At 44.4% G+C, this 13,334-nt stretch overlaps 1 protein-coding gene across 2 annotated transcripts in view; it reads left to right on the plus strand.

Moving 5' to 3' along the window:
• Window positions 1-6,032, plus strand: part of LOC119120155 (transmembrane channel-like protein 3) — a 124,236-nt gene extending 118,204 nt beyond the window's left edge. For both annotated transcript variants that reach the window (XM_037246787.1, XM_037246788.1), the window contains 3 exons: window positions 986-1,028; window positions 1,807-2,074; window positions 4,648-6,032. In XM_037246787.1, the coding sequence (XP_037102682.1) occupies window positions 986-1,028; window positions 1,807-2,074; window positions 4,648-5,632 (1,296 nt within the window). In that variant the 3' untranslated portion in view covers window positions 5,633-6,032. The remainder of the gene's footprint in view (window positions 1-985; window positions 1,029-1,806; window positions 2,075-4,647) is intronic.
• Window positions 6,033-13,334: the final 7,302 nt, after the last annotated feature.

Raw genomic sequence — 13,334 nt, forward strand, 5'->3', positions numbered from 1 at the left:
TCAAGTAAATATGGAATTTAACAAATTAAATTCATCTCCATCATTTCCATCCCAAATTTATATTGTTCAGTAAATTTAGAATCCCTTGGGAACTATTTTCAACATAATATGAATTTTCACATTCCCCGCAATACACATTTTCACAGAATATCTAATGCCGGTTATTAATTCAATGTAGATTCTCAATCTTATTCTCACCTACACAAAACAATTACCTGCCATATCTCGGCAATGGTCTATTTACATGGCATGGCCACCTCACCCTGGCCGCAAACCTCACACTGTAAAAAATGAGTTTTGGGTCAAAATAAAAGCAGACATGTGTATGTATATTTACAGTATTTTTAAAGTCAACAATTGACTTACCTTGCTAAGGAGAAAAAAGTTACAAACATCAACTGAAAATTGTTCCTGAAGTCTTACACGTTGAACAAACACCTCATGTCTACCAGCGTGGAAAGACGAGCGCCGACTGTGAAGGTGAGGGTCGGAAATTAGAGCTCACAAGGCTGTAACACCAGAGTTGTGTGCTCCCTGTGCTTCCCAGCCTTATAAATGTACAATAACATGCGACAATAGTGTTTACATGAGTAGTAGATAGCATGTAATCTACTGTATGTGTCTTGTAAGATTCGTCTCCTTCCTGAGTTGGAGATCAGATCAGAAAGTAGGTGATTGAAATTCTGACGGGACATTATATTCGTTTTTTTTTTTTGTCGCCCTAAGTGTGAGTGCCGATCATGGTCCTAATGTATAGGGGCGAGTTCCCCACCTGTTCCTAGTGCCATCTGCACCCATACTTTAAGGCACAGTTTACTGCCCATGTGCCTCCAATAAACTCAACTGAATGAACCCAACTCGGACCGTCTGTGTTTAAAACCAGTGAATGAATGAAATATGGGAAATAACATACTATTGTACTGTACATTTGAAAGAGGTTGAGAAAAATAGAAAATATCTAACAGTAACTTTCTAATCCCTTTAGGAGCGTACTGATGATAAAAAGAAAGTCTTTCAGATGGCTGCAGGTAGGTGAATTTGTGGAGTGCTCTCTCTCAATGGCTACGTTTACATGGAAAATTTCTTTAATTTGATCAGTTTGGATTAAATTTATGATTGGATACACTGTTTTCATGGACACTAAAAATATTGATCCGATTAGGACTTGCATATTCATGGATCACACTTTCAATCAGAAGAAATCATTTTGATATACGCAGATTGACGAAATATAGCGGGAATAGTAGAAGAGCCCGCAACCCTCATGAGGATAAGCGGTTCAGATAATGGGTGGATGGATTTATAGTTGTAGAAGAAACCATAGTGTCTTCCATGTCAACAAAACAACGCTCCGTCCGTTTTACTTTAAACATTAGCGTTATCTCGGCTAGTTTTCTCGTTTGCGTTATGTCAAGTTAACGATTAATATTCGCGCTGCAGTTTATCTTCCAGACTGCACTTTTGTATTTGCCAGTGTTGGTTTTTAAGATAGAAGGCCAGCTGTACATTCTTCTGCATGCAATGATGAACCAAGGAAGAGGCAGTTTATGGGAATAAGAGAATCGCGTACGGTAAAGGCAGTTTGTTCCAACATTTTGCTATGAGTGTTTTCATGTGCATTAATCAATCGACATAAACCACCCCTCTCAATCGGAATAAAATTTTGTCCGTAATGGGCTTGATCTGGTCAGAATATTCCAAATGCAGTGTGAACATGAAACATTTTTATTCCAACCAGACTTTTAATCCAAATAAATAACTGAATAAACATAGCCACTGACACTGTAATGTTTAACCATTTCTCAGCAAGACTTCAGACTCCAGGAGAAGAAGTGGGGGATCAAAAGACAGATGAACAGGAGAGTGACATCACAAGCCAGGATCCCTCCATCCAAACTTCCTCCCCACAGCGGAACAGCAGCATCACAAACCTCCATACTCCTGGTCCGCGCAGTAACAGTATACGTACAATTACGCAGTCTGCATCTCGGGGAGAACTGAACAGACCTGTGGCTGGATCCTCCAGAAGTCCTGCAGCAATCCCTAAACATAAACTGGAGAACGTACCCAATAGGTGATTGTTGTGTTGTGTGTCAAGAGAATGAATTTGAACACATTTCGACTGTATTGTGCAGTACAACATTGCCAAGGGAGGGGCCAAAGGGGTCGGATGCATTGTGAGCTGGTGTGCGAGGCAGAAAGGTTCCGACTAGACATAGTCGGACTTGCCTCAACACAAAGTTTGGGTTCCGGTACAAGCCCTCTCTTCCACTCTGGAGTTGCCCACGGTGAGAGGCATCGAGCAGGTGTGTGTATACTTATTGCCCCCCAGCTGGGTCCCTGCACATTGGCACACCTTCGGGTGGGGGGACGGGTCCTGACTGTTGTTTGTGTCTATGCACCAAACGGCAGCTCAGAGTACCCACCCTTCTTGGAGTCCCTGGAGGAAGTGCTGGAGAGCGCTCTTTCTGGGGACTCCATCGTTCTACTGGGTGACTTCAATGCTCACGTGGGCAATGACAGTGAGACCTGGAAGTGCGTGATTGGGAGGAACGGCCCCCCCGATCTGAACCCGAGCGGTGTTCTATTATTGGAATTCTGTGCTCGACACGGATTGTCAATAATGAACACCATGTTCAAGCATAAGGGTGTCCATGCGTGCACTTGGCACCAGGACACCCTAGGCCGCAGTTCGATGACCGACTTTGTACTCGTGTCATCGGATTTGCGGCCGCATGTTTTGGACACTCGGGTGAAGAGAGGGGCGGAACTGTCAACGGATCACCACCTGGTGGTGGGGAGGCTCCGATGGTGGGGGAAGATGCCGGTCCGACCTGGCAGACCCAAACGTACTGTGATATAATGCAGCTGGGAACGTCTGGCAGAATCCCCTGTCAGGAAGAGCTTCAACTGCCACCTCCGGCAGAGCTTTTCCCACGTCCCGGAGGAGGCGGGGGACATTGAGTCCGAGTGGACCATGTTCCACGCCTCCATTGTTGAGGCAGCCGACCAGAGCTGTGGCCGTAAGGTCGTTGGTGCCTGTCGTGGCGGCAAATCCCCGAACCCGCTGGTGGACACCGGCAGTAAGGGATGCCGTCAAGCTGAAGTAGGAGTCCTATCGAGCCATTTTGGCCTGCGGGACTCCGGAGGCAGCTGACCGGATGGCCAAGCGGAACGTGGCTTCGGCGGTTGCTGAGACAAAAATCCGGGCATGGGAGGAGTTTGGTGAGGCCATGGAGAATGACTTCCGGACGGCTTCGAGGAAATTCTGGTCCACCATCCGGCGTCTCAGGAGGGGGGAGCAGTGCACCGTCAACACTGTTTACAGTGGAGATGGCGTGCTGCTGACCTCGACTCGGGACGTCGTGAGTCGGTGGGGAGAATACTTCGAAGACCTCCTCACACTCCTCAGCCTCCCTGGTAAGGTCTATTCAGGGGTGCTGGAGAGGAGGGTCCATCGGGAGGTTGAACCTCGGATTCAGAAGGAGCAGCACCTCCAAATCCGAGTCCATGGTCCTCGGTCGGAAAAGGGTAGAATGCCCTCTCCGGATCGGGGATGAGATCCTGCCCCAAGTGGAGGAGTTCAAGTATCTTGGGGTCTTGTTCATGAGTGAGGTCAGGATGGAGCGCGAGATTGACAGGCGGATCGGTGCAGCGTCAGCAGTAATGCGGACTCTGTACCGGTCTGTCGTGGTAAAGAGAGAGCTGAGCCAAAAGGTAAATCTCTCAATTTACTGGTCAGTCTACGCTCCTACCCTCACCTATGGTCACGAGCTATGGGTCGTGACCGAAAGAACAACATCCAGGATACAAGCGGCCGAAATGAGTTTCCTCCGCAGGGTGTCCGGGCTCTCCCTTAGAGATAAGGTGAGAAGCTCGGTCATCCGGGAGAGACTCGGAGTAGAGCCGCTGCTCCTCCACGTTGAGAGGAGCCAGATGAGGTGGCTCGGGCATCTCATCGGGATGGCTCCTGGACACCTCCCTGGGGAGGTGTTCCAGGCATGTCCCACCGGTAGGAGACCCCGTGGACGACCCAGGACGCACTGGAGAGACTATGTCTCTTGGCTGGCCTGGGAATGCCTTGGGATCCCCCGGGATGAGCTGGATGAAGTGGCTGGGGAGAGGGAAGTCTGGGAGTCCCTCCTAAAGCTGCTGACCCCGCGACCTGACCCTGGATGGATGGATTTCTTGGGTGGAGTGAATCTGCTGCAAAATCAAAACCTTTTGACCTCTCGTGGGTGGTTCTGGAATGTATCCCCATGATGAATGGGATTCGCTGTATTATTATTACTACTACTATTATTATTATTATTATTATTATTATTATGTGCTTGCATGTGTGTATTTATACAGTATATATAATAATGAGAAACAATACATAATTTAAAATTAGGAGAAACAGTAAATTATTGAAAATATATTAAATAATTTTCGAAAGTTGTGGTTTGATAGTTAGATCGTTCAATAGTTGTGGTTCATACCTTGAAAGCTAAATGTGGTGAAGTACTGTCCAAAAGTCTTGGGTCACTGGCTTAGTATTTTTCATGACCTCTTTCATACAGTAATTACACGATTTTCAAATTTCTGCAAAAACTCACATTGACAGTATTACAATCTGATATTATGTGTTGTCATTCCTCATACCAGGCAGACAACATTTCTGGGAGGCCCAAGTGGTTCCTGCCGCTCAAAGTCTTACTACCATAAGGCGTGCAATCAACAACCCAGATATTCTGACAACATCCAATCTGATCCCCTCTACAGGAAGACCGTACGTGCTATACATCCTGTTGAACCAGCAGGTATCATTACTGCCCAGAGCTATGGGGGTCGGCATGGTCCTGCCACCCGCTACGTAATTGTCAATGAACATGAACCCAGGAAAAAGCTGCTTCGCTCGGCCACTCGTATCCCACGCCATTACTTAATGGAGGAGGAACCAGCAGAGATCCTAGAACTCTACCCATGCAACATTAAGCGCTACCCACCTCGTACCCCACACCACCAACCGCCCCCCCACAGATCTCATCTGTCCCAACAGAATTTGAATGAAGATGAGGAGGAGAAAGAGGGTAAACATAGAAGAAGGGTATTGTTAGAGAGAGCTCATCGACCCTGTTCACTATCTGACCTCCACCAGCCAGCACACTTCTACATTGGTGACAGAGTAGAGAGCCACATGTCTGTAGCTAAAGAGAGCCACGTAGGTAGAGGACGGTACAGATCCCAGGAAGAAGATGAGGTGGAGGAAGCAGATATCAGATGGAGAGGTTTAAAATCACACTCCTGGTCCCAGGATAGTATAAGAGGAGCGGAACCTCTACTGGTCCGAACCAGGCACCACATGAATTCTCCAGGAAGACCTGGTCAGTCCCCAAATAGGAGCAGGCAAATCAAATCAAAGACAAAACCAAATTTGGAGCCCACTCTGACCGAGTCTGACTCCGCCTCTCTGGGCTCAAGCAGTGATCAACAGAACAGTGGTACAGACCAGTACATTCAGGTCATCCACAACAAGGAGCGTTATCTCAAGTCTCATACAAGGCAAGGAAAATTATCCAAAAAGAGGTTCAAACAAACCTTGGATTTAAATTCTCTGGATTCAAATGATCTTGTTTGTTCCAATGTGTAATATTTTGAACGCCTAACATTGTACTATGATGCGCAAAAGAACATTTAATAGTGTAAGTCAGTAGGAATGTGATTTTTATTTTCTTGCTCCTGTAGTCTTGTATTATTATTTCATCATTGTAACATTGTGATGGCAATGAAAGCTATTGGTGTTTCAAGTGGTTAGTGTTAACATAACATCCATCTTGACTGCATGCTAACCACAAAATAAGAATCACCATTTGACATAGTCACTAAAACATCAGTAAATCCAAAAATTGACACTGAATTAAAAATAATTCTCTTTCAAGTCTTCAGCTAGTACACAGTGTCCAACTAATTTTAAGCATGGGGTTTCATCTGAATTATAGTTCAAAAGGCCGATCATAACTATTAAACTGTGTGTAAAAATGTACATAACATAAATGAGTGCAAACCCACCCCATTGATTAAGCTTTTTATCAATTTCTCTGTGATCACAATAACAATTTTCATATGTTTTATATTGATTTGAAACCTGATTTAAATAGTTTATATATGTAATTTAGCTTTGCTTGACTTAAATCTGCATGTCATGGTTGCAGAATTAGATTTGTGAGAAAAAGCATGTGGTGCACATTGACATAGTATATAATTTGCAATCAATTTGTGACACCATTGTAGTTTATTATGTTAAGGAATTCTGATTGTGATAAGAACGTAGTATGTAAGTGCTTCTTTAATAACTCTGCCGGGTATACTCATTTATGCCCTGTCCCGGGGCATCAAGGAAGCGAAAAGGGCGTTCTCTTGCAAGATTACCGCCCACTTCAAGGATAGCAGGGACGCACGGAGCCTTTGGCAGGGCATTCAGACCATCACGGACTACAAGCCCGTGCCGCAGAGCTGTGAGGGCGACATCCGTCTGCTCAACGATCTTAACCGCTTCTTTGCTCGCTTTGACGCTCAGAACAGCACTTGCCCGCTGAAGACCCCTCCCCCTCCACACGAGCAGCCCCTCGGGATCCACTGGCGAGACCGTGTGTCAAACCAGACAGTTCTCGAGCGAGCGGGGATGGAGTGCGTCAACTGCCAGATATGGGAGCGACAGCTGACGTTCTACGGCCACGTGGTACGTGACCCACCCTCGGATCCAGCGAACAGGATTCTGTCCGCTCCGGACCCAAGGGGGTGGAAGCACCCAGTAGGGCGACCGCGTGCGCGGTGGTTGGAGCAGCTCGGGAAGCATCTTGAGATTGTGGGGGTGTGGGCGGGTGATCGGTCCTACGCCGTATGGTCACCGATGGAGTGGAGCAAGAAGGTGAGCAGAGGCGTAGCCAGGAATTTTTCCAGTAGGGGCGCACGCCCACAGGAAAAAAAATCGAACATCACCCACGCCGTTCGCTGATCGCTAAAACAACATCCGGTATCGGGAGGCAAACGGTGAATGGATAACATCGCGCACATAGAATAGCGCAAGCACATTCGCGCAAGACCGAAAGAAAAAAACGGCATGAAAATGAAGAATCGAAAAAGCTTGATTTTTTTCAACCGGGGCGCAGGGAGTCCTAACCGGGGCGCCGCCCCGGCTCGCCCCGGCTTGGCTACGCCTCTGAAGGTGAGCGCAGCGAAGTGTCACCGCGACGCGTGCCCCCATACCAGACCTGACCTGACCTGACCTGTCAATGTGGGGGTGCGGAATATTTGTGTTTTCTTGAGATCTGTATGCAGCATGTATGCGGCACAGCGCCGTGACACCAAATGTCAAGTGTAATTCAGCAGCTTGATATCGTCAGTCAAGATTAATCAAATCATAGTAAGTAATTTACAGCAAACTATTGGGCCTTTAGTTATTTTCTTTATTGGTTGATTTATTGAAAATACAAACTCATTACAAGAAAGGTCGTGAGACAGATTAATTTTACCCTACTATTAATGTGTCGGCGTTATATATATATATATATATATATATATACACATATGTATGTATATATATATATATATATATATATATATATATATACACATAACATATATATATACATATATATACCGTAATTTTCGGACTATAAGTCGCTCCGGAGTACAAGCCGCACCAGCCATAAAATGCCCAAAAAAGTGAAAAATATATATATAAGTCGCTCCGGAGTATAAGTCGCATATTGGGGGGCAATTTATTTAGTTGCTACACGAAATAAAATATATATCAAATAACTATAATAAAAATAACACTTTTTTCCAAACCTTCTGCGTCACTCCTCATCATTAAATCCTTCAAACTCTTCGTCCTCCGTGTCACTTTCAAACAAAGCCGCGACTGATGCCGGTAGTACGTAGTACAGCCTCCAGGGATGATGGCAGGTATGGAGTTGAGGCTTTTTAATTTCTCTTTTATCTGTGGCGTGATATGCGCTCGCAAGCTGTCCATCACAAGCAGAGCTTTGTTCGCTCTGAAGAAGCTCCGATTTTCACCAATCCCTTACAAGTTTCTCACTAACTCCAAACTTTCTTTCTGCTGCTCGATTACTGTTTTCGGCTGCATATTTTACAACTTGAAGTTTGTAACCTGCAGAATATGAGTTTCTTTTTGGTGCCATTTTTGTTAAGCCCTTTCCAGTTGATGAGTCACGGCCAACGGTGAAATTTAGAGCGCCCTCATCCAGTTTCGTCTGAAAATAACAGTTTTTTTTTTCAGCTGTAGTTTTTTGTTTTGTTTATTTGGTTGTTTCATCAAAGTCAAAATCTGCTTTATTGTCAATTTCTTCATATGCCAAGACACACAAAGAGATCGAAATTACGTTCCCACTATCCCACGGTGACAAGACATAGTACACAATATGCATACAAGTAAACAACACAAAAAAAATAAAAACAAGAAGGCACAAACAATGAATAAATAAGAGTGATGAATAAATAATAAATAAACAAATAACATAATAAATATAAGAGGAGCAAAAATGGAGCAAGTGTGCATACAGCAGACAGTGGACTTGGATATGGCGCTTTAAAGTGTTAATTGCTTTATTTGATTTTTTCTCTCTATTTTTCATGTTTTGAATATGTTCAAGATAAAGATATAAAAGCATGTGAAGTGATCAACTATACTAAAAATAACATGTGAAGTGGTCAACTATACTTGTAAGTGATGTGTTAATGATCAAGTAAAAATTTGTGAAAAAAAACATACCGTTTTTTCCCATGTATAATGCGCAAAATTTAACTAATTTATTTTCCTAAAATCTGGGGTGCGCATTATACATGGGTACAATTTAAAAACCTTTTTTTTTTTTTTGTGAAGAAAATCATGGTACAACAATTTTTGAAGAAAATCTTGTCACGGATGGTTCTTTCCAACGTCACTTTCCTCTCTTTTCATTTTAACCTAACTGATCGCGGTGGTGCCTTTCTGGGCAGTCGGAGAAATCAACGCCAACAAAAAAAATACATCCAGCCTAGTTAAGAAATCACCAGAAAGATCACCATGACAATTGTGAATAATAAATAAATAATTATTATATATATTATATATTATTATTATAATAATAAATAATTGTGATAAATAACTGGAACATCACTCAAATATTGGTGATCCCGTTGAGAGTCTCACATATTTCCTCGCTATCGAGTTTGCTACTGCATGCGCAGTGATACTGACCGGCAGAATAACATCCGGTTGTTCCCAAAGATGATCTTTTTCTGAAATAATTTTATGTTTACGGACTTAAGTAACCCGGCCGGGTCATACCAAAGACTATAAAAATGGGACCCATTGCCTCCCTGCTTGGCACTCAACATTAAGGGTTGGAATTGGGGGGTTAGATCACCAAATGATTCCCGAGCGCGGCGCCGCTGCTGCTCACTGCTCCCCTCTCCCCCAGGGGATGGATCAAAATCACGCGGGGATGGGTCAAATGCAGAGGACAAATTTCACCACACCCAGACGCGTGTGTGACGATCATTGGGACTTTAAAAAAAAAAAAAAAGTTTAAAAAAAAAAAAAAAAAAAGAAAGTCAAAATTTGGGTGCGTATTATACATGGGTACAGGCTTTTTTCCAGCATCGACATGCCATTTTTAGGGTGCGTATTATACATGGGGGCGCATTATACATGGAAGAAAACGGTATATAAGTCGCTCCTGAGTATAAGTCGCTCCCCCACCCAAACTATGAAAAAAAACGCGACTTATAGTCCGAAAATTACGGTATGTAAATTGTGTACTATGTCTTGTCACCGTGGGATAGTGGGAACGTAATTTCGATTTCTTTGTGTGTCTTGGCATGTGAAGAAATTGACAATAAAGCAGACTTTGACTTTGACTATCCATCATTACGGCTGTAACAATAATGGTGATATCACAATGTAAAGATTTTCCCTATCATTGTCATGTTATGACATGAAAATTAAGCACATCTATGTCAAAACACATTACTTTTTGCCCCCTTTAGCCAAACGCAGGATTGTAAACTACATATGGGCCGCTGAGCTGATAACACATGATGGTAAAATCCCTGGCCACTGTTGATATCATGTATAAAAACAAATTGTTGTGCTTTTGTTTTCTAAGAGGTGTTTGTTTGTTACAGTTTTATGGGGTTTTATAGTATATGAGCTTTATGTCACCAACCTCTCCACTATATTGTGTTAATTGTCGTATCGTGAGGGTCATACTGTGGTAATATTGTATTGTGATGTTCGAAAATTATTACTTATTCATCTTATAATTGTACAAAGTTGTGTATGAATAGAGATATGTCCAATGTGCTGATGACTCTGCTTTATATCTCATACATAAACCAACATCACCACACTTGTCGCTTTACAACACTAATGTCAGTGTCATATCCTGTGGCTCGTCCCTAATGAGCTCAGAGAGAGAGAGGGAGAGAGAGAGAGAGAGAGAGAGAGAGAGAGAGAGAGAGAGAGAGAGAGAGAGAGAGAGAGAGAGAGACTGACAGACAGACAGACAGACAGACAGACAGACAGACAGAGATAGTTTTTTGTCTATGTGTTCACTGCAATTGGTTGACAACCACTTCAGGGTGTCCCCCGCCTACTGCCCGAAGTAAGCTGGGATACACTCCAGCACACCGACTACACCAGGCAGAATACACCCGGAAACCCCTGGGTGAAATGTCTCCTTAAAACAACATAGCATTAATAAACTAGCCACCAATGAGTGCTACATGCGCAAAAATACCGAATGGTTAGGATTGTTTCAGGATCCAACAGCGCTAGTAACTGATGAACTGATCATTTGAATCAGGTGTGTTGTAACAGGGGGACATGGAAAACCGACAGGATGTGGCTCTTGTAGGACCAGGGTCCCTTATCCCTGTCTGGACAATTTGTTCAACAGGCTCCATCTTGTGTCCCAGCATGTGTAACGCATGCTATGAAACAGTACACGCTATGCGGCAGGCATTACTGGTGCACACGTCTTTTCTATGCCCATTAGTAACCGAATTTCATCATGAAAATTGTCGTACATATAGACTTGGAGCTGTTCCCACACTCTGATGTCTTTCATATCTTTTATCGTTAAGGTGAAGATCACAATGGATCGAGAGCTCTCGATCCATTGTGATCTTCACCTTAACGACTTGACACACTGCAATGTGAGGCTGATAAAGACCGCCGTTCACCAAGTATGACAGTAACCATCTACACACCAATTCTGCTGGGCGTTCTCCCGCCACGCCGCCTCCTCCGTAGCAGCAGTCTTCCGAAGGCCTTGTGAACTCGCTGGTGGTGGTAACAGCAGCTCAGGCAGTCGCTACTGGGCACTTTCCCACCACCGCCATCTACTCCGCTGTAGTCGTCTGCCTGAGGCATTGCGTACTTGCTGGTGACGGTAACAGCTGGTCAGACAGCCACTGGCCAGCAGCCCAAAGTGCTGCGACATATCACCTCACAGATGACGTTGATTCAGGCTCACAACACCATCAGGTCAGCCGCTTTGACCCACTACAGCCATTCCGCCCATCCAGTCCACGCTGCCCTGAACCTTGCCGCACTTCAGCATGTACCCCTGAATCAGGCTTGCAACCCTGTCAGGACAGCTGGCCCACTGCAGCCATCCCGCCAATCCAGTCAGTGCCACCTGGAGTCTACCTCCTGCCCCTCAGTACGTGCCCTCAGCTTTCAGCTTGGATCTCGCCACCGCCATGGCCACCTCTTCATCTCCATTTTCCGCGTCCTTGTCTTCGTCGGACCTCATGTCATGACCAACCTCCGGCGTACCTCGCCCCTTTGTTTCCTCGTCGTTGTTGGACTCTGAATGGGGACGACTTCCGGCATACACCCCCATGTTGCAGACACACACCAACAACCACCCCGCTCCGGTGCCCACAACACTACGAACATGTACACATGTTTTTGTAAGGCTCCATGCCCACAGGCCATCCACTTGCACCATTGACTGCAACTTGGGCTGGACGGCCTCTACACAGAATCATGGACACTTTATTGGACTTAAAATAGCTCCCAAGCACTCTCCAACAGCGGAAACGTGTAGCAGCACTAAACTGTCTCCACATTCTGATGTCTTTCATTTTTCTTTGATGTCTTGTCTTTTATCCACGCACAGATGTTATTTCTCTTTGATGTCTTGTACCAATAGGATCGCTCAGTCTGCTTCATCAAGCAAAGAAAGAAAGAAAGAAAGAAAGAAAGAAGAAAGAAAGAAAGAAAGAAAGAAAGAAAGAAAGAAAGAAAGAAAGAAAGAAAGAAAGAAAGAAAGAAAGAAAGAAAGAAAGAAAGAAAGAAAGAAAGGTGACATTTTTATTTGAAAACAACAATCACGTTATCTTGATTTTCCATAGATTTGAAGTCACAGTCTGCAGGCATCCCGGTCACTGCTCCTCAGCACTAGACAGCTCTTGTCCTGACTGATCACAGCTCGTCATCTCCCACACTGGCCTCATGTTGCTTGTCTATTTTCTCTTCGAGTCCAGACATCTCCTGATGAAGCATGGTCTCTCGGACCTCTCTGGTCTCTCTATTGTCAGCAGCCCTCAGGTTTTTAACCAAGGCAGGAAGTCTCTAGATGCCAAGGAAACAAGACCCCATTTTTTTCAGCTTTCGGTACACGTGCAGCACCGTAAGGGTCAGAAAGAGAGCCAAACAAGAAGAATGAAGATCAAGAGGTACAAGGCACGCCATTTGCTCCAACTGTGCATTGTATACCCTGCTAGAGCGGTACAATGGGGGCATCACGGCTCGCCGGTTCCAGTACCTCATGTGGAGATGGTCTGGTCAATTGCACTGAAGGCCCATCTTGAGAGATCCACTGCTGATAATACAGTCTGTTCCTGTGCTCAAAGACTAGCGTCCGGTGTGCCTGCAAGACGGTGACTCCATCTCACATTTATGGGTTTCCCTATCAGTGGCACAGCCCGTGAATGTAGACATAATGCAAGGAGATTACAGAAACACTAAGTCCAAGTACATTTCATCTGAATGATGTTTCATGTGACCCTTTGTATTGTATAAGTAAAGTTTTCACTGTTTTTCAAGGTCTTCGGATTTGCTGACATCTTGATTTCTGTATTTAGATTATATGATAGCATGTGGCTCCGTATGTGGTGTTTATATGTAAGTGCTCAAACATCAGCAGTCCTCTGAGACCAAGTTTTTTTCTGTCTAAGTCTGAATAAATTCCGTACATTCTGAGGCATGTCATATCTGGAGACTTTCTACATGTTTGGCAATGAAATATATATAATAATATCTTGAAGCTTGAGTA

The sequence above is a fragment of the Syngnathus acus genome, chromosome 3, assembly GCF_901709675.1.
Source record: "Syngnathus acus chromosome 3, fSynAcu1.2, whole genome shotgun sequence".
Lineage (NCBI taxonomy): Eukaryota > Metazoa > Chordata > Actinopteri > Syngnathiformes > Syngnathidae > Syngnathus > Syngnathus acus.